The sequence below is a fragment of the Urocitellus parryii genome, chromosome 9 (assembly GCF_045843805.1).
Source record: "Urocitellus parryii isolate mUroPar1 chromosome 9, mUroPar1.hap1, whole genome shotgun sequence".
NCBI classification, from domain to species: Eukaryota; Metazoa; Chordata; class Mammalia; order Rodentia; family Sciuridae; genus Urocitellus; species Urocitellus parryii.
In genome coordinates this window covers 28,585,819-28,607,450 of record NC_135539.1, presented here as the reverse complement: position 1 = coordinate 28,607,450, position 21,632 = coordinate 28,585,819, and the positions used below count along the sequence as shown (strand labels likewise).

The window sequence follows — 21,632 nt, the reverse complement described above, 5'->3', positions numbered from 1 at the left end:
GGCCTTCTCGGGGAGTCCTCCGCCCTGTGCTGCTCAGCTGGATGTGGCTGGAATGTGGACAGCTGGGGACGAGGGCCTGCCTTGGATGCGCAGCACTGTGGACATTCTGCCGTCATCCCCGAATACCCAGCCTTGGGTTACGGGTTTAGTGCTGTCCTTGGGCGCACAGTCTATGTCGTAGATCAAGATAAACTTTTAGGAAAGACAATAAGGTATGAAAATTGCTAAAGCTGAAGTCGAGATGGTTGGAGATAAATAGATCTATATTTGCCATATATGGTAATAAAAGAAAAGTCTGGGCAGCTGCTCTCGACGTTTATGGACTTCTCTGTGATTCATCTGGTTGGCCAGCAGCTCCAGCCGAGAGCGGGTGTCTTCACCCATTTCTCTCCTAAGCTGTTTTGCCACAAAGAAGCCATCGTGTGTAATCAAAAGAAAGTCCCAGGGCCCCGTGGAGTGACTCCTGGTATCAGCCCTGAGAACGACTGCAGGAGGACTCTGCTGCTTTCCTGCCTCTGCACCTTGTCTTTGTGACCCCTTTATTGTCATTATTTCTTTACATGCCACGGTATTGTAAAGCTGTGTATTTAGCAGTGCACACAGAACTCTCCAAGCTTCAGCGATTTTTCCCTAGGCCCAGGTTCATATGTGCAGTGTGACCACCACTATCCCACCCTTGCCAGAAGCAGAGTGGTCTGTGCTCTGCTGGTTGATCTGCTCCTAGACAGACTCTTCTCGTCCTGTCTGCCATTGAGCAGATGTAATTCGTGGCTGTGTTTTCAGGGACGGGTGACAGATGAGCACCCAGCTGTGTGCTTCCTTCAAGTGCAGCAGCTTCCAAGCTGAGTCTGGCTCTGCTGCCTGGGTCCCTGGCACATGTGTGCCAAGGGGGAGGGACACAGCAGAAGGGCAGCTGTCTGCAGGAAGAGGCAGGTCCCAGAGGACAGTGAGAGCCTGGGTTTGGGGTGGCCGTGGTGGGATCCTTCAGAGGGGAGTTGAAAGGCAGAGCTCTCTCTGTTGGGTATTTATATGAAAAATATAATTTGAGGCCCCTACAGCTGTCCTCCACATTCTCAAGTTCTGCATCTGTGGATTCAACCAGCTGTGATTTGTGGTGGGTCAGAAATACTCGCACAGGTGGGTGGGCGAATTGGCCCAGGTCTGCGGGATTTCCACCAGGAAGCCCACAGCCTGCAGAGGCTTCCCTTTATCCCAGCCTGATCATCAGCACACACTGTTTATAGTGGCTGCGCAGGAGATAGATCAATAATAAACGCTGGGAAAATCTACGCGCTGCCAGCACATGCCCCAAAGGCTCTCACCCCAACTTGTGGAAACAATCAGGACTCAAGGAAGCCCAGTGGCCATGGGGTGCCCTTGGGTCCCGCCTGTTTCCTGGCCTTTTGCAGGCTGTGGAACTTCAGGTGAGCTAGCTGCACATAGATGGCAAGTGAGCTTGCAGAGGCCCTGGGGTGGGGAGCCGAGGACCCCGAGGCAGCACTGAGAGGGCCTGTGGCAGAGCCGCTCTGCGTCTTAAGGATCTCTTGGGCCTGGTCTGCTTGCTCTTGTTCGTGGTTTGCCTGCTGAAAACAGATGTTTCCCATCTGGGAGCTGAAGAGACCCTGCTCACGCTGGGACTGGCTGGGGGCCCTCCTGCCCCTTAGGTGTCAGTTTGAGATGATGTTTTAAGTCTCCAAGATTCCTTGAGGCCTGAGACCTGGTCCTCTGGATGAAAAGCATGAATGCTCATTATTGAAATCTGCATGTCACATGAAGCATGTAGCATGGGGAAGAGGGTGCTGAATCCCCTGCCATCTGGACATGGGTGTTAGGCGGTGGCGTTAGAGCCTTCTCATCTTTCTATGTTGAGACAGTAGATATCTCAGAACCATTAGGATGGTGTTGTGCACACCATTCTGTAGCATGGATACGGGGCCAATCTTAGTGTTTTATTTAAATATAGCAGGTGTGAGTCTGAGATGGACCAGAAGGTATCCTGCCCTGGGGACATGGGTGTGGTCTCGCTGGGCAGTGGCAGCCCTGGCGTTTGCTGTTTGTGGGTTGCACAGGCCTGACTGTGTGCCCAGGGGTGTAGTTGGCCATGTGGTCACTCTTGCCTGGTGTTGCCGACGTTGAGTGACCACCGCGTAGATAATCCAGTCATTCTGTGAGCCATATTCAGTTTTCAAAAGAACGTTTTTGTTTAAAAGGACATACTTGACCTACAGAGGAGTGAAGTGGGAGCCGTGTCCCGTACCCATGGGTCCGCTGGCCGCTCAACGCTAGTGCCCTTCCGGCCCTTCCAGGTGCCTGTGCAGGTTGAGATTCCCTAGCACAGTGTTTGCAGCAGACTGGAAGTAGTTACAGTTTCTCAGTTTTTCAGATTTGGGGGTATTGGTGTAAACATTAACCTTTGAGCATCTCTAGTCCAAATTCTGAGATCCCAACTGTGTCCATGCTCAAAAAGCTTTAGAATTCAAAGTACTGTGGACTGGGGACATTCCCCTGCATGTGTGTTTGTTTGTGTTTGCACCTTTAGGGTTCCACTGACGACATACTTTGTGGTGTGTGGCTCCTGGTCATCCCCCACCCCACCCCCCTGCTGTTCACTGGACAGACCTGACCCGGGTGCCCCCTGCCCACGAAGCCTTCCTGGACCTGCCTCTGAAACACAGCCCGCGCGTGAGCTTTGCTTGGTGGTTCAGCATAGTGACTGTTCCCTGTGCGGTGGCGACTCAACTCACGAGGCCCCTGTGGATAGAAGCCAGATGGGTGGCCCAGGAACCAGGTGGTCTTGCTCACAATTGAAGGCCCCTGTGGTGGTGCCAGGAGACCCCAGTCCTCCCCCAGCCAGTGTCTGGTGAAGGATGGAAGCCATGTACATGTTCAGCATTCGCTGTTTGTAGAGAGGTACTCTTACCAGCTCCCTGTCGTGCCGCCTCGGGTCGCCTTACTGAAAACTCCCTCAGGATCTCTCCCTACCTGGGATCCACAGTGCTCCTCCTTTTTTCCATCCTGCATGCGCTGGGCTCCTGTGCGTGGATCATGCCTCCATTTCTGACGTCTTCGTCTGTGGTGGCTCTAAAAGGTGGATTCCTGATGGTGAAAGCCTTAAGCAAGGGGTCGCTCCACATTCTAGTTGTAAATGGCCATTCATCTGCGTGTCAGCAGGGTCAGGGTCTGGAGTAAGTGAAGCAGTGGCCTTGTCTGAGGGAAGCAGGGTGACCCTTCCTGGTTGGTGTCAGAGAATCCTGGGTATAATGTGCCCCAGGAAATGCCCCCAGCCTGGCACACAGGACCCCTGTGCAGCACTTCCCACAAGGGTCAGCTTCACAGCCAGCCTAGGAGGAGTGCCCTGTGGGTTCCCTTGGCCTGCAGGTTTTCAGCACCATAGCAAACAGGCTGCCGAGACCGAGGCCCTTGACCACCCCCGCCAGGCCACCAGCCCCTCGAGGACGGTGCCCTGCCCTCTCATTCAGTGCACCTGTTCAATGCTCATGTGGGCTCTGAATGTGTAATGTGGGTTCTGGTCTTTGACAACTCAGAGCAGTGTTTCAAAGTTCTGAAATAAAAACTAGAGTTTGGGACGTGTGCAGTTCAGAAAGCAGCCTAGAAGAATAGTTTGAAATGAGAGGATCGACCCTCTGGCCACCCATTGTCCTGCAGGAGGCTGCTGCCCCAGGACAGATGGCCGTAGGAGATAGGCAGGGGCAACATAGCCCACATGGTGAGAGCCAGCACGGTCACACCAGTCCAGGCCCACAGGAGGACTGTCCCCAGAGTGGACACAGAGCTTGACATGCTGGCCATCACCAGCTTTGGCTCCCAGACGGGAATCCTTGTGAAGTCTTTTCTCTAGCAATCCTCTGGTCTCTTAAAACTGGGAGCTTGGCTTGGGTATGTATGTGTCTGTCTGTCGCTGTTGGCCACGCGAAAGGTGCGAACACAACTTTGTGCAGTGTCAGAGTGAGGGTGTCTTCACAGGTCGAAGTCCTTCTAGAAAGCTCTTCATTTGTGGGAAAACGTGGGCACAGCAGATGACAAATAGCTTTGACCCCCTGGACCCTTGGCAGGGTCTGTGGAGCCAGATCCTCAGCCTTCCCTGAGGATCATGGCCTTGTGGCATTTAGGGTCTGCCACAGTGCTCAGCTGCTGCCACACGCCACCAGTTCCTCCTTCCTGCCCGGCCTCCACATATCTCCAGTCTGCTCTTCCCCCTGCCTCTGCACCCCCCTGCCTCTGCATCCCGTCCTGCCATCCTCTGCACCCCATCCTTCCATCCTCTGCCTACGTGTGGAGTCCGCAATGCGGCACCTGGGCCACTGTGCATCAGCTGGCAAGTCTTGCAGGTTCATTCTTACTCAGGAACTTGGGCACCACTGCCCCCAGTGCCCCTTGCTGGCCCTCACCGCTCACCACCAGGCACCCCAGCCCGTCCTCCGGCACACAGCTTTCTTAGGATGGTGCTGAAGGCTCATCCATCAGCATAAGGGGACTTTCCACCGGGACACAGAACGTGTTTTAAATGGAGCAAAGAAATTTAAATGGGAAGAAATTATAGCATGAGCCAGTTTATCCCTTTCAAGATAATCTTATTTAATAACCAAAAAACTCACAAAGATGTGCATTTTATCCAGCTACAAAGCAGGATGGCAGGGTCTGTGTTGTGGTAATTACATGTTTGGGGTTTCATTCCTTCTTTAAACTAGATTTCTATTATTTCAGAAAATCAACCATTGCAGCAAAAGACTATTCATTTATTCCATTGCTGGGTGGCCCGTACGCCGTGAAAATAGGTCAAGAACAGTAATCTAAATTGACTGCTGATAAATAATTAAAGCTAATGGAATTTTCTCAAATCTGTGAACTAAAATCTTTGAGAAATTGCCAGGACATACTGTCTGCTGTTGTATGGAAAGATATTTTTTATTTAACACTCCAGTTTAAATGCCATTTAAAATTACCCTTTCTACCGCCGAGGCTGGAAGGAGCGCGTGCTTGTCTGTGACAGCATTGGAAGGCAGGGTGCCTGTCAATACTGTGTGGTTCATCTTCAGTGACGAGATGGGAAGTGAAGGTCCCAGGATCCTGGAACAAAGGGAAACTTCACTCTCCGCTCAGCCACCATCGGGAAACACACAGCGTGTTGTCTAGTTTGGAAACCCCGCACCTGGCCCCACACCCGGGCTCTGGTGTGCTGGACAAGGAGAATCGCAGCTGCCACAAGTGAAATCCAGGGACGCAAACACAAAGAGGGACTGTCCTCCCCTCGGCACTGTCCAGACCTTCATACCTAGGACACAAATTCCCAGAAGTTCCTATCAGAAGATGTGGCTTCTTAAGAAAGCAGACGCATCCTGCAGGCAGTGAGCCTGGCCTGGGACGCTGCGCCTAGTGTAGGTCATCTTGATGACCGTGAGCACAGCCGTCCTCGGCACACTTCAGGGGGCTGCAGACCTGGGGGCGAAGCCTCAGTGGCTGGAGGCCCCCTGGCACACGCTTCAGGGTCTGGCTTTCAGGTCTAGAACAGGGGTCCTCGCCTTATTTGTTAAGGGAAATGTTTTGGTGGGAAGAAGTCACTTTCTAGAGAAACCCTGGATTGTTAAGCTGCTCTACTGTGTGATGTTGCATCCATTCTAGTTTCTTATAAATGGTGAGCGCAACTTCTGAAATTAAACTTCTTAGCATATTTTTCCCTTTAAAAATGCTACATAGAAATGTCTGGATTTCAGAGGAGATTATTCCATTCAGATTGCCGCTTGCTCGCATCTGAGTGATCTAGAACCCGGCTGCCTGCGCGTTGCACTTTAAAGGTCTTCAGCATTCTTTCCTCGATATAGGCTGTGTAGGTGATGGACACTGCCAGCGGCTGTTTCAGAACCCTGTCCCCTGCTCTCCCAGAGCCCTGTCCCCTGCTCTCCCAGAGTTGTCTTTCTCCAGGGTAGGGGCTTTCTAGGTGGCTGCTTCCTGGGCAGGAGTTGTGTTGATGGCTTTAGAGATGCCGGCAGGAGCTTAGAACAGCAGCCAGCCATGTGCTGGCCCTCACAGGGAGGGAGCCTGGTCCAGCCCAGGTACCCTTGGATTGGAAGGCATTGGGAGAGCCAAGCCCCGTCCCCGGTGTCCCCAGAAGCGGGAACCACAGCCATTCCCCACTTTCAGGCCAGCTGTTCTCCTGTGCAGAGCCAGGGATATGGGGAGCTGTTGTACCCACCCCACTAAGGGAGCCACATATCGCGTACAGCACATGAGAGGGACAGGAGCAGGGGTCACCTTGCACCTACTCTGCCTCCCCCAGGCCCTAGTGAATTATTCACCAGCTGTTACTAGTGACCATGGTACAGGACAGCTTCCCCCAAATAGCAGCATCTCCCTGTGCCAGGGGGACTCCAATCACATGACAAGCCCCAGTTCGACAAGCCCATTCCGGGATGGGCAGGTCAGCCAGGACACTGTGGCAAGAGACTGGACCAGAGAGTCCTGGCATTTCCAGGTGAACCTGCCAAGGTGGCAGGTTGACGAATTGTCGTTGTGATCTGAGAGGTGCCCCGGTTGTGCTCCCCTGGCTCTTGGCCTGCTCTGTGATGCTGTGAGCTCCCAGCTGAAGGCCGTGTGCACCCCGCAGGGAAAAGTCTGGGGAAGTGTCTGCTGTTTCAGATGCACGCAGGGCAGGTAAATGGTCCCACTCCCCAGGTCTCACCGTCATGTAATGGCCATCACCACCCTCATCTCACCCTGTCCCACCCCATCCTCTCCCACAAATCAGTTTGAAGCAAAAATCATAATTCGCAAAATATGTTAGTTTGTGTTTTAGAAGCAAAGGAGATTTTTCAAAAAAATACCTAAAATTTAGACTACAATAGATTTAAAAAATAAAACCAAGGACCTATTATTTTAATTTGAATTCATTTTGTGGTGCACTGTGTTTTATCAGCTATAATTCTTGCACTATTATGTTTCACCATTTTCAAAATCAGAGTATGGAAATAAGTGACATCTGAATTAAGCAAGCAGCTGTGTTTTCTGAGCATAGCATGGAGCAGTGGCACAGGTTACACTTGCCGTGTCCATTTGCTGAAATGAGCTATGGACGGTCATCTTTGACGTACCCTTAACACATTTTCCAGTTGGACTTTGGTTGTTGTGAGGCCTAATGGGAAAACCAGGGGCCAGGGAACTCACGTGGAGATGACATTCTCCAGCCCTGGGTGGGTGTGCCTCGTCACCAGGCAGCTGTGACCAATGCTTCACCTCCCCAACACAGGAAGAAAATGTGACCTGAGGCCAGGGAAAGAGGTGGTTCTGAAACAGGAGGTGGCTGTGGGCAGGTGAGGGAGGGCCGTAGGCAACCCTCCAACAGGCGCAGAATTGGGCCTTTTGGGGATGACTCAGTTCAGCCACCCCACCACTCCCACCCTGCCCGGAGCACTTGGAAAATACACACTGTCACCAGAGAAGGCAGGACCCCACTGCAGGGCTGCCACCAGCGAGGACAGCACACTAAGACGGCAGAGGTTTTGGATAATGTAGAACTGTTCCGTAGAGATGCGCCTTAGTCACTGTGGAGTGAAAAGGACTCTGTGGCCCGGCGCAGGGGGCGCACACCTGTCATCCCAGCGGCTCTGGGCAGGAGGATCGCGAGTTCAAAGCCAGCCTCAGCAAAAGCAAGGCACAGCAAGCAACTCAGTGAGACCCTGAGTCTAGAAAACAAGGCTGGGAATGTGGCTTGGTGGTCGAGTGCCTCTGGGTTCAATCCCTGGTACCTCCTCCCCCCAAAAAAGAGGTTGTGCAACTTAGTAGAACATCCAGAAAATCTCAGACTATCAAATGTTTGTGGAGGTTGCTCTGTGAGCCTGAAGGTGCGTCTGTGACCCACCTGAGGGTCTGTGACCCACCTTTCCCTTGCGCACAGTGTCTGTGCTGGCCCAGCAATTTCTTGTCCTTCCTAGTAGACACCGAGCCATATTCTGAGGGACTGAGCTGGGCCCCAGCACAGCAGCTCGGGGAGCCGCCAGCCCTGAGTCCGACACATGGCTGGTACGCAGGCCACCGCCCTGCCCTGGTCTTGCATGCCATTGGGAAGCAAGAGACTAGGGCCCAGAGGGACAGAGCCTTGCAGAGACCACCCGACCCCCCGAATGGCAGAAGGCCGAGGTCTGCACCTCGAAGGCCCGGGCAGCCTGGTTTGCAGGGTCCCCGCTTTCCAGGTGCGGCCTCAGGGTACCTGGCCACTTTGACTTTCTTGCTTTTAAATGAGAACTCATCTCACCAGCTCCTCTGTCATCTGGAAAAGGCCTTAATGGCACTTTCCTGTTCAGTTTTCTGGTCTAAAACCTGTGTTGTGAATCAGCGGTTTTGAGAACAATGCAATCCCTCTCGCGTGGCCGCGTCTCTACAGACCTGGCTCATTCTTTGCTGTGCACTCGAGGGAGGGTTGAAACGAGCAGCTGTGACTGTTGCCAACAGACACCTGATAGCAGCACTGTCCAGGACATTGATCTGCGCCACATGGAGGTGCTCGCTGCCTCTCGCTCTGTGGGTGGAACTGGATGGAAAGAAGCCAGGGTCAGGGGCAGCCTGTGGCTGAACTACGTGTGCAGCTGCAGGTCCTCGCTGGGGCTGTGTGTGCTGCTCGCTCCTTCCCGCCCCTTCTAGTGTGGTTGTGACTGGCCGGAGCCCACTAGCTTCAGCTGTGATGGTAGCAGAGGGCGTGTGGGTGGCCCAGAACCGCAGTGTCCACAGCGCTCAGATGGCCCGGGCGCTGCACTCTGAGAGGGGAACAGATGGAGCCATGGCCTGGCTGACCAGGGAGCCCGCGGGCTAAAATCGAGCATCCTCGGGTCTCTTCCTCAGTTAGGTGCAGAGCTGGAGAATCTTTGTAGGCAGCAGAGTTGGATAAAGAATGTCTCAAGCTGCCAAAAATAAAATTAGAACGAGTGGTTTTTAGCTGGTGACTTGGAGCGCGGCGGTGTCAGTTTGCGTGTGATGTGTGAACATATAGCGGTTTTTTCCTCTCAACTGTCTCTAAACATGCATGTGCGCATGCGTGTGCAAACACACGTCCAGCTTTAATACCAAAGCTTGTTTCAGGGGGTCGCGGCAAGACTTGCAAATGCTCAAATAAATGTTTTTTTTAAAAGAAAAGCATGTTGCTAAAGAGGAGTTTGCTTTATGTAAGGACACGGGGCTGGCGAGGCTCTTCGGCCCAGCTGGGATTCTGCCATAGATGTAGAAATGATTTTCTCACCTCCTGAGCTGGTGTTCTCAGGAGTCAGCACTGTGCCAGGTGGGCCGGGTTGGGGGCACCTGCTGTGGCCTGCATCTCGGCTCCCCTGCCCTTCTCCTTCCACGGCCCCATCCGGCTTCACTGTTTCTCTCTGAATTTGGGCCTTGATAAGCCTTGGAGGGATGGGCCTGTACATACCCTGCGCCCCACCCCACCACCGTGTGGCCTGCTATCTGGGTGGCCTCTGTATGCTGTGCCTGTGCCCATATGGGGCCACCGTGATTACATCCTTTAAAAAACCTCACTGTGGTGTGGACTTTAGAGGGAAATCTGGGTTCAAACTCTAACCCTTCCAGTAATCTTGATCAAATTCCCCTCCCTTTCTGAGCCTCAGGGTCTTGTCCGGACAGCAGACCTGTCCCTCATGTTGATGGGATCACTGTGAGGAGCCCTTGGCTCCAGTGCTCAGCTCGTGGCAGACATCGAGTTGGCACTTCAGACCTTGTGGGTCTCTCTTGCCTCCTTCCCCTGGACTCCGGGTTTCTCAGGATGTTCCTGCACTTGCTGAGCTGGTTCTGTCCCCGGCTCAGCTCAAGCTGCGACATCCCATGAACAGTCCCTTCCTAGTCCTCATCTCGGGGCAGCATTGGCACAGTGACCGCCTTTTTCCTCTTGAGCTCACTCCTCACTTGGCCGCGCGCTCTCCCTGCCGTCCCCCTGCCCCTGCCACCCCCCTCCCAGGAGAGCCCCGACTGGATGTCTCTCAGCCCAAGCAGCCCAGGATAGAGGTTGCCAGCCGTGTGGCTACGGGCACTTGACCTTGGCCAGTCCAAACTGAGACGGTGAGCTGAGCATGCAGTGCACAGCAGACAGCAGAACCTCAAAGCAGAAATACAAGTCAGTGAACAAAATGAAATGGAAATATACGTAAAAATACCTTGCTAATTTTTACATCAATTTCTTGTGAAAGGGTCGCATTTGGGACACACTGGGTGAAATGAAGCCAAAGCCAACTTCACGTATTCCAGCTGCGTTGTCAGGGTGGCACTAGAGAACAGGAAGCTGTGTGTGGCTGGCTTGGCCTGCAGTGGACAGAGCCACCCTAGGCGGGAACCCAGGCCCGAGGGCTCTTCTGTAGGCTGCGACCTCCCGCTTGCTGGGTCTCGGCTCCCCTGGAGGGTCGTCTGTTCTCCACTTGTTCTTTCATTTGCTTTCATGTCCACTCCACTCAGGGCTGAGTCCTTCTGGTGTGCCAGGCCCTTAGTAGCATGGAGGAGACCAGCGCTGGCCTGAGGTGTGGCCCAAAGTCAAGCTAACACCCAGGGCAGCAGGTCCAGATTCGATCTTCCTGCCGACCCGACCCACTGCCAGTTCCCAGACTGCAGAGCACCTGTGCTCCAGGCCTGGGCCACACTGCAGCCTGCCCTGTGGGTGGGGTCGGCAGGAAAGGGCCTGTTAGCCCTCTGGGGAAGCAGACATGGGGTCTGGTATGGGGGGACTCAGCTTCCAACTTTCTAGAGTCTTCAACCCACCCGTGCCTGGGTGTCCTCAGCAAAATGCCACCCAGCTCTGCGTTGGAAGCTGCAGGAAGAGGGGCAGGCAGAACCCACGCCACCTGCAGCAGCCCCAGCCGGAAAGCAGAGGCTGCGCTCCTGTCACCAGGTCCCTGTCTGGAGCTCAGAGGGAGGAATGCCGGAATGCGTAGCCTGTGCTGGGCCACCCTGGCTGTCTCCAGGGGACTGCTCAGAGCCCAAGCGGTCAGCAGGGGCTACTGGCTGTCAAATATTGCAGGGCAGGGCCCAAGGGCCACCCCATGAACCTAGTCCCCTTAGGGCGAGCAGCCAGCCTCCAGTCCAGCTCCTTGGCGTCTGACAGTCGGAAGGCAAGCCTCTCATTGGCTTATTTTCCTTGATTTTTTCATGTCTTAGTTTTTAAAAATAAGATGCGCAAGTGTCTGTGCCTCCCCATGTGAGAGGAGGGTCGCTTGTGTAGTGTGTTAGAGGCGATTCTGGTGCCCTGGATGCCATGGACTGTGAGTCCCAGGCGGGATGAGTGGCATCCCTCTTAGCCCACGCTGGCCAAGGCAGCCACGCCTCCCGACCAGGCCACCTTCATGCACATTCAGCCTCTGCGGAAACGGACGCTAACTCCATCCATTGTCCTGGGTTTGCAGTCTGTGACCACAGTCGTGCCACGTGGCCATCCTCCTGTTGTCCTTGCCTGGGGAGGGGGAGAACCCCCTCTCTCCAGGGGAGTCTGCCTGCGCCCTCCCTTGCCCCACCAGGGTCTCCACTCCCGGCAGGGCACCAGGTCACCACCAGCAAGGCACACACACCTCCCACCTGCACTTACCCTCCTGCATCACGGCCCAGGGAGACCAGGCCTCCTGCAAAGCACTGTGGCTGATTCGTGGTGTTTGGAATGTGGTATCGACCCGGGTGGCCCTTGTCCCCTCGTCCCCTCACAGTGTTACGTTTTGCCCTCCGCCTTCTGAGGAGTGCAGAGGGTAAGAACCCGCCTGCTTTTCCTTCCTGCCGCTGCAGTAGCCGCTCACCTGGTCTTAGAGGCCAGAACTACAGGGATCTGTTATCTGACGAGGCCAGAGCCCACGAATCCCAAACGGGATTGCAAAGATGTGGCCCAAGTATGTTCCCTTCAGCAGCCCAGCGATGGGTCTGTCCTGGTCTCCTTCAGCTCCCCAGCTACCCTCGGTCCCTGGCCTGTACCCCGATAGCATTCCGACCCTGTGTCTGTCCTCAAGTCCCCTTCCCTCACCCCGGCACTCCTGCCTCCCTCTTACACGGTCACTGCCAGGACACCGGCCACCTGGATAATCTAGTCTTCTCCCTACTTATGGTCCCTAATTTGTTCACATCTCCAAAGTCCCCATCACCATGAGACCCAGCGTTCCCACATGCTCCAGGGATCGAGATGTGGGCATCTCTAGGGGCCCATCATCGTGCCTGCCACGATTAGGACAGCCCGAGTGCAGAAGAAACTGAGAAAGAGTGTGATTATTTTTTGTCATTGAACTTGGTTTAGAAATCCAGAAAACACTGGGGTTGTGGCTCAGTGGCAGAGCGCTGAGGGGTTGATCCTCAGCACCACATAAAAATAAGTGAATATTAGGGAAAAAAAAAACGGGAATCCAGAAAACCATCCAGTGGAGGAGTTGAAACGTGGTCTTCTCTAGGGAATAGGGAACACGTTTAGGAGTGCATCTTTCAGAAAAGCGTGTCCCTAGGAGGGGGATGAATTGTCTGTGCAGTGAGGGGCCGAGTCATGTGGGGTGGCTCCTTCACAGAAGCTCACGGAGCTGCCTTGCTCGTGGGCCCTGCAGTGCTGGGGACGTTCTGTGTCTGCCGGCCTCACGTGGCCAGAGTGGCTGAGGAGCTGAATTCTCCAACCTTATTTAGCTTTAATTAAGTTACAGTTAGACATAAATAGCCACACGTGGCCATCGGCCCCCGCGCTGGACGGCACCTCCTGGAGCGAGATTTCCTAACCAGGGCTCCCTGGGTAGGCCATAGGCGGCCCTGAGGAGATGATGGGTAGTTTTATGTCTGGGGGAGCCCATCTGTAAGAGCTAAGCATGGAGGGCCCTTTGATTTAGGAGCTTGGTTAATGGAACCCAAAATGCTGTTGAACAGGCAGTTACCAAAGCTGGCACACCTCCAGCGAGTTCTAGAACTGCAGCATCCCAGAGTGGGAGAGGATTGGGCTCCCTACCGCCCCAGGGTGGCAGGGCTCCCCTCATCCATCTCCGTGTGAGGCTGACGGTCCAGCTGCCAGGCTCACTGGGTCCCAGTTGGAAAGGGTGGAGTGCCAGGAGCCAAGCAGCCTGCCCCAGCCCCACCTGCCGCTGCCTCCTCCCAGGAAGACGAGGCCGCCCTTAGGCACTTAGAGGTGGTGGCTGAGGCTCACAAAGTGACTTCCCTTGTCCCACAGTTAGAGAGTGGCTGAGCCAGAAGTCGGAATCAGCATTGCCCAGATCTGCCATCCCCTTCCCTGTTCTGAACCCCTTGAAGCTCTGCCCTAGCCCCCACTCCTGCCTGCCTTCACCCCGGGTCCACAGAGTCCAGGCGCAGGCTCAGGTTCACCTGTGCCTTGCTGTCCTTTGTTCTGAGGGCGTCCTGGTGACAGGGCAGGGGCAGGTGCCCTGAGAGCCCAGCCTGGCCCTCTGCTATCAGCTGTAAAAGTCCTGCCCCTCTCCCCAGCTCACCCGCTGTCCCTGTGAAGCACTTCCTCACTGTCATAATTTGACTTTATCTTTCCTCCTGTATTTTCTCATAGTGTTAGGTTTATTTTTCTAAAATAATACTTTATCTTCTTCCTGTGCCTTGGTCGGACTGGTGTCTGTCCTTACCAGCCCTGGCCGGTTTCAGATGGGCACATACATCTGGGTCAGCCTGGAACTGAAAAAAGTTGTGGATGTTCTTGTCCCAGACGTAGTGAATCTGATCTGGCGTGTGGGTCTTGCTCAGACAGGTGTTTACACGCCTTAAAGTAAATCCTTGAGATCGTAGGGGTATGTGGACAGGCTGTCCCCTCCTACAGCATGGGCACAGGACTGTTGGCTCAGGGTGGAGTTCCCAGTGACTGCCAGGAGGGCTTCAGAACAGGCTGGCCCTCCCGTTAGCAGGTCACAAGACAGCTGCTGAAACACGACAGCGGCCCAGGCCTTCCCAAGAGAAGCAGCCTCAGTGACTCCACTTAGGGACCGACATGGGGACTGCAGCCCATGGCAGGTTCTAACCGGGACTTAGTGGAAGTGAGACCCGCTGTGCTCTCACGTAAGGGAGCATTAGTTCCCAAGTGGGCACTCGGGTTGGGAGAGGGGCGGGAAGGCTTTATGTTGCGGGCATAAGCTCAGAACTCTGGGACTCGAGCTGTCTTGAAGCGCTAACCAGTGTTCCCTTCTCTTTCCTTCCCCACGCTGCTGCTGCCCCGCTGCTGCTGCTCCAGGATTTGCGCAAGCAGGTAGCGCCGCTGCTGAAGAGCTTCCAGGGGGAGGTAAGCCTTCACCTTCAGTTCATGCCCCAGCCGCGCTGGGCCTGTTGTCTCAGTCTCACTAAGTCGATGCCATTGACAGGACATCTGCCCAGGCAGAGCCTCGTCAGCTGCACTGACCCCACATGGTGCAGACTTTGCACTTATAATGGGACTTTCCCCTCCAGGTCCTCAGTGCGAGTCCTTCTGGAAAGGGAAGCTGCATGTTGATGTGGAAAGGTGTGGTTCAGGGGACAGATGCCCTGCAGGGTTGCACTTCTATGGCCTTAGGAGCCCACGGACACCTCAAGGGGTTGCCCTGTGCTATGAGCTAATCCGGGCTGCTGCTGCCCCAGGCCTCCTGCAGGGAATAGATGGGAACAGACAGAACATTCTGGTGCTTTCTGAGGGTTGTAGGGGAGGAATTTCACTGGATCTGAACCCCAGAGGCCAGGCGGGAATCACAGGAGGAAGCCTGCCGGTGTGAGGGAGCGTGTTCTAGTGGTTCCTTCCAGAGAATGGCTGAGCTGTCTGGCAGACAACTGCAGCGTGTCACCCGAGACATCCTGTGATGTCTGCTGCCTGAGAACAGGAACGGCGCCCACGGAGAGCACCGAGGGTGGAGGAGGGCGGCGCTTGGCTCCCTCCCGGCCCTGTGCCGACAACAGGTTCCAGGAAGATGCAAGTGGTGACCTGCAGGCCCAGGAGGGGAGGGCCCGAAGGGAGGGCCGTGTTGGGGGGCTGAGGAGTGCTGTCATACTGCGGTCCCTGGTTCCTCTGTGGGTCAGCCTGGACACTGGTGCCTTTCGCTGACACCGCTTGGGAAGGCTGGAATAGCATTAGTAGCTAGGCTCCTGTTTGGCAAACCCTCAGCAGGCAGGTGTGTTGTGTGTTGCGCAGGCAGGAGGCCAAAGGGGAGATGCCAGGATGCCCCAGGTCCGTAGAGAAGAGCAGCCGCAGTGCCAGTGAGGAGTTCCCCAGGTGGATCGGTGACCCTCTTTTTTATGTACCCATCCTTGTGGAGTGCCCGTGTCCTGTCCTTGGCTAGTTGAGGCCCAGCAGGCTGCCCGGATCCCAGGCCTCTGATGGCCTTGGATAGTCTGTCCTTGGTGTCTGTCTCCAGATCCTCACCTGATGAGTGACACTTACCTGACGTGTTCCTGCACTTGATCTTATCTGCTCTCTGTTCCGAAGCTTTTGGGAGGCCCCTGGGTTAGGGTTCTCTGCCTGCAAAGAGCCCAGCAGGCTTCTGTGTCTGCTTGTTTTTCTTTTGTTTTGAAAATTTTGGAAGCTGCTTAAGGATAGAAGGCTCAGTACAACTGACACCTGTGCACCTCCACCCAGCTGCCCACCTGTTGGCATCTGCCACGTCTGCTCTCCACCCAGCCTTCTCTAAACATGTGGGAATAAGTCGTGGGTAGCGTTGAGGGTTGGAAATGACAGCCCCAAAACAGAGTGGCCTGGGAAGAGGGAGGGAGGAAGAAAGCAGAACACTGATAACATCTATCCTTTCCCAGTGACAGGACAATCCCTGGGAGTGAAGCAGTCATCACCCAGTGACAGGACAATCCCTGGAAAAGCAAGCATTGATCCTCTCCCAATATGTCCTTTCCCAGAGACATACAATAGACCCTGGAGGTGGGGGGATAAGTGCCGAACTCTGGACCCTCTCCTCCATCCTAGCCCAGAAAAACACATTTGCCCAGTAAAAACAAATTTCAGATTCTCACAGCCTGTCTCCTGGGGGCCCAACCTGATATGTTCTGTTAGTCTTGAATGGTTAAGCCATTTTGCAGTGAAGTCTATATAAGCACAGATTCCTCTTGTGACCAGGGGCCATTTTCTATCCAGAAAGTGATGCTGGGCCTCACTGCTGAAAAAAGGCTCAGCTGATCCACGAAGTCTGACCCTGTCTGGCTGTTTGTGCTTTCACCATGGTTGCCAAGACCATTGGTTATTTTTGCTTCCAAGCATGACACTGTGCCCTTAAACCTGTGTGTGTGTGTCCCCTAAATTAAGGAAGCAGGAAGATTGCCCAGCATTGCCATAGTGATTACCACTCATGCCTGGGGACAGAGCAGTGACTTCAGGTTATCCAGCCCTGGTCCAGAATCTCATTTCCCTACTTCCTCAAGCTGCTTTTGGAATTGCCCTGCTCTGCCCCCCCTGGGCGCAGTCGGTTCCCACGCTGCATTTGGGTTTGGCAGCGCACACACGTCTATTCTCCCCCCACCCAATATCACCTTTTTTATCTATTAAATTGATTTTTTTAAGGGGGGAGAATCAAGGCCCGTTTTTGTACAGATTGTCCTGCATTCTTGGTGGGCTAGGGGCTTGGCTTTGGTCCTGTCAGATTGGAAATGCCTTGGGCTGGGCAGAGCCTGCATGTGTGAGGCCCTGGGTTCGCTCCTCAGCACCCTCCAGGCTCCACAGGAGGAAGGCAATGCCTGAGAGCGGATGGCTTGCCACTAGCCCACTTTTAAAAGGCACTTTGAAAAGGAAACTTTTTAGCACCATTAATATTTATCAAACCTCTGGTAATTACTATGTGTTTTAAAATAAGTGTTACTGTGTATACTTAAGGCATACAACATAATGTCACGGGATACGTGCAGATCTTAAAGTGGTCACTATGATGAAGCAAATTAACATACCCACCATGGCTCACATCTATTCCTTTATTTGCGGCAAGAGCAACTAAAATCACATTCAGCAGAAATCTGTGACACGGTCTGACTGCCAGTCCCCACCACCCCACCACGCCTCACCGCACCCTTGCAGCCAGCTCTGCACACCTGCTCATCCCAGTACCTGTGGCTCTGCACCCCTGGCCTCACCTCCCCATTTCCTCTTCCTCCTGTGTGCTCTGTGAATGTTAAGTGAGCTAACAGAAATGTCTAGTTACTTAGTGACTTTCTCATAGTTACTTCAGGCGCAGGAGTGCTGCTCCTGCTGTGAAAGGTGGGTTCCCTGTGGGTTCACACAGAGGACTCTGCAGGAGGCCCCGGGAGTGGTGCAGGTGGTCTCCCTCTGCCAGAGGCCGGGGCAGCCTGTGGGGCCCAGCGAGCCTCTCATTGGAGGCTCCCTCTCGACGCCTTCCTTGGTTTCTGCCAAACGTGGCTTTGGTTCCCGCCTTTTTCTTTGAGCTCGTCCCAGGGCACTTCAGCTCGTGCAATGAAATGCATGAAATAGAAAGGGCCTAAGAGAACGTGCACTAGTGTAGAAAATGTTCTTTGCCCAGAATTTGCTTTGTTGTCGTTTGGTTTTGATTCTGTCAAGCAGAGATGGAGCCAGGGCCTGGGCACGCACTGGCCCTGCTCCAGAATTTGTATAGGTTGTCTCCTCCCCGAGGCCCCCTGAAAGAGAACACAGAGCCAGCAGGAGCCACAGAGGAGGTTTGCAGACAGCCAGGCACCCTGACTCCAGGGTCCATGGCACTGAGTTTCCAGAGTGGCGTCCATATGTGGGGTTGACCTGCCCTGGTGGCTGGGGCAGCCACTTACCTGCTAGACTCCTCCCGGCTCCCCCGCTCTGCCTCACCTGGGACCCACATCCCTTCTCCTCACCCCCAGCCACGGTGGGCTCCCTCTGCCACATGGATGGTGGCGCTGTTGATGAGGTGAAAGGTGCCGTGTGCCCAGGAATGCCTTGCAAGAATCCTGTAAATAGCTGTTGTCCTTGATTGAAAAGTTTGAGATTTTCTAATCATAACAATTATATATAATTATTATAGGAAAGTCATCAAAGCTAACTCACACTGAAATTAGATTGATTGATTGATTGCCATACCTAATTTTCTGCTTTTTGATCCCAGCCGATTGATGGGGGGCAGGTGTTAACCTACATGTTGAATACAGTTGAAAGCATGTCCAAGCCTAAGGACGGCTTAAAAAAGTCCTCGGGTAAATACACCCTCTAAGAAAATGCGGGGTCTCTTGAACTGCTCCCCTTCTCCTCTCCCTGGGGAGGGTCCTGGTTTGGACAGTTGGGGTGGGGAGCTGGCTGTGGCAGCCCTAGCAGGGGACCGGGACACTTGGGCCAGCTGTCCTGAGAGATGAAAACCCTCCTGGGCAGTAACCCAAGTGCTTATGTCAGAAGGAGTGAGAGACTGGGAAGTCCTCCCCCCACAGCAAGTTGAGAAAAGTGCCGCAGAATAATTCCAACAGAAACAAGGAAATGACAATATCATTAATTAAAACTAATGATATTAATAATAAGGATTACATATCAATAATAATTAAATCCCATTAATTATAATGAACAATATTAAGTAAATACATGGGTATTAATAGTAATAGATATAAGAACTGAAATGCATGAAATAGAAAGGACCTAAGAGAACATGCACATCCGGGCGCTCGGGCAGCCTCCACCCCACCCCACCCCACCCCACCCCACCCTGCCGTGGGGACAAGGTCGTAGCTGAGCAGGTGGGAGAGGTGACGAGAAAATGCTAGAAGCAGCTTTATTCCAATGACTGGAGAGGCAGTGGGAACTGGATGGCCTCGAAGCTCCTCCAGAAGCATCCCGCAGTCAGATGGCTCCCTGGGAGAGTGGTCTTCAGGGAGCACACAGTTCTGATCCTTTGCATGCTCCTTTAGGAAGCATCTTATAGGCTTATGTGACTTCAGTGCCAAAACCAGACAAGAACAGTGCAAGAAAAATAAAATTCAGCCTTATTTATGAGTGCACACGAGGGGCTTTAGAAAGGCCAGTGAGTCCACCAACTCCGTCCATCACAGGATACTGTTTGGTTTAATATTCAAAAAAAAATATAGCCGTGTCAGTTAATATCATTAACAGGTTAAAAGAGAAAAATTGTCATTTCAATAGTTACAGGAAAAGAACTTGATAAAATCCATCTCTGATAAAAACCACCAGCAAACTAGGAATAGAGGGAAACTTCTTTAACCTGGTAAAAGGTATTGATGAAACACATCCTTCAGTCACCAGACCCCATGGTGTTGAAGACATTTTCTTTGCTACCAGGATCAGGACAAGAATGCCTGTGGTTGCTACTTCCTTCTAATGAAAAGTCTTAGCTAGTGTAGAAAAACAAGGGAAATAAAAGTTTAAGTATTACAACACAAGAAATAAAAGTGCCCATTTTCAAGTGAGGCTCAATTTTTAAACAAGTTTCTAGATTCACATCAATGTGTGGAAGTGATCACATACTCCATAGCAGCGGCAAACCAGAAGTGGTTTTTAAAAAGGATACCCCTGGAGAGAACAAGCATCGCAGAAAGGTGCCTAGAAATAAATGTATGTCAGAGCTCTTTCAGGAGAAAAACAAGACCTTTATATTGATGGATAGTGAAGATTTAAATGGGAAGAATTAGGTATTCATAGATAGAAATTCTCACTGTTATGAGAAAGACTGATTTGTCTCATTTGATAATAATAGTTATTGCTGTTTCGATCAAAATCCCAACAGGAGTCAGGTGTTGTAGTCCCACTTACTCTGGAGGCTGAGGCAGGAAGATGGCAAGTTTGAGACCAGCCTCGGCAACTTAGAAAGGCCCTGTCTCAAAAAATATAAAGGGCAGGGGGAGGGGGCAGTGTAGCTCGGTAGTGAAGCACCCCTGGGTTCAATCCCCAGTACCACTCCAAAGAGAGAAGAAAAATAATAAACTCAACAGGATTTTCTTAATTAAAGTAAAAAACTGATTCTAGAATTTCTGTATATTCAAGAGCAAATGGTCAGTAATAATAAATATAATACTGAACAAAAAAGAAATGGAGGGTTTGCCCTACCAGATTACTGGAGTACAGAGATGCAGACCAACGGAACATAATAAAAACACAGCAGCAGACCCGCTGCTTTCTACTTAGAGGAGCAAGCGCATTGCAGAGGTGGCTTCCCCAAGCACTGAGGAAAGGGGACTCTTCCATGCACCGTCCATCCTTGACAGTGGTCCCTCTCTGTGGAGTTCACGAATTGGACCCCCTCACACCACATGCAATCACAAATTAAGGCAAGTCAGCACGTTACTCCTGCTCCAAGAGAATGCACAGCATGGGACCGTGAGTTGAGAGACTTTCTTACCTGGAAAGGATTCCATAAAGAAAGAGATGGTTGCCATCCTCCACATGAGAGTTTTAAAGTAAGAGCTTTTTGTTGTGGGAAGATGCCCTAAAGAACAGGCAAAGACACACCCAGGGCACCACTGGATTCATGTGTGACCTAGAGAAAGGTCCCCTTTCCCAGGACATCACACATCATCTGAGGGAAACACTCAGGACTCTGCCTTGTGTTTGTGGTGACAGAGGTACAGATGGCATCTCCCAGGGCCGTGCGGTGCCCAGTCCTGTGTGGGGGAGTCCCAGCAAGGTCTCACCAGTAGTTCCAAAAGCTGAACACTCACAGAACCTTAAAGCTCTTGTATCAAGAAAAGACAGACGCAATCAGAAGATGCACGTGCTGCGCTCAGTGGCCCACGCCCATAATCCCAGCAGCTCCAGGGCAGAGACAGGAGGATCGCAAGTTCAAACCAGCCTCAGCAAAATCGAGGTGCTAAGCAACTCAGACCCTGTCTCTAATCAAATATGAAACAGAGCTGGGGAAGTGGCTCAGTGGCTGAGTTCAACACCCGATACCACCACCACCACCACCAAAAAAAAAAAAAAAAGAAGAAGCACCACAGTTGTGAACATCACTCTCAGAAAAAAACAAAAAACAGAGTGGTCAATGAATGTGTGAAAAGGCACAAGCTTAGAAATGATCAAGGAAACACGAGTTAGGTTACTCTCCCGGGTTGCCCAGAACTGAAGAAGGTAGGAGTGTAAGCCACCTGTCAGAAGGTGGCCATGAGAGCCCATGTACCTTGACACAGTCGTCCCACTCCCCAGGATCCCTCCCGAGAAACTCCACCCTGTGCATCCCAGAGAACACCTCCCAAGTGTCAAAAAGAATAAGTGGCCAAAACCCCGATGCCGTAGATGGCAGAAAGAACACCGTGGCATTTTGTCATGACCTCTGTGACAGAAGACTCACCAGAGAAAAACGCACGAGTTTAATTAATACAAGCTCCGTGTGCCCTGGGAGCCTTCGGGAATAAAGACCTGGGGTCACCACGTGGTGGCAGAATGCTGCACAGCCCAGAAAGCGAGGGGAGTTCCAGAGCGTGGCATGGCTGCCCTGGCTGAGGTCCTCCTGCAGCACAGCCACCTGCCAACCAGAGGAGCCGGGTCTCTGCAGGCACCGAGGGTGCTCATCCTGCTGTCTGCTTTGTCACTGTTCTTTCAAGGCAGTCTTCGAGGTTCTTTCCTGCACATCTGAAACCAAACGTTTGTCCCTTCCACTCTGCCGTCTCCCAGGCCCAGGTGTTGCGGTGCGCCTGGGCTCAGGCAGGAGCTGGGAAGCATGCTGGTGATGTTCAGGTGACACCAAAGAAGTGCCACCATGGGCCTTTCAGGGGAG

The 21,632-nt window shown here is 52.9% G+C and overlaps 1 protein-coding gene across 8 annotated transcripts in view; it reads left to right on the top strand.

Moving 5' to 3' along the window:
* Nucleotides 1–21,632, top strand: part of Cux1 (cut like homeobox 1) — a 317,234-nt gene that overhangs the window by 130,460 nt on the left and 165,142 nt on the right. For all 8 annotated transcript variants that reach the window (XM_026396850.2, XM_026396849.2, XM_026396847.2 and 5 more), the window contains exon 3: nucleotides 14,189–14,236. In XM_026396850.2, the coding sequence (XP_026252635.2) occupies nucleotides 14,189–14,236 (48 nt within the window). The remainder of the gene's footprint in view (nucleotides 1–14,188; nucleotides 14,237–21,632) is intronic.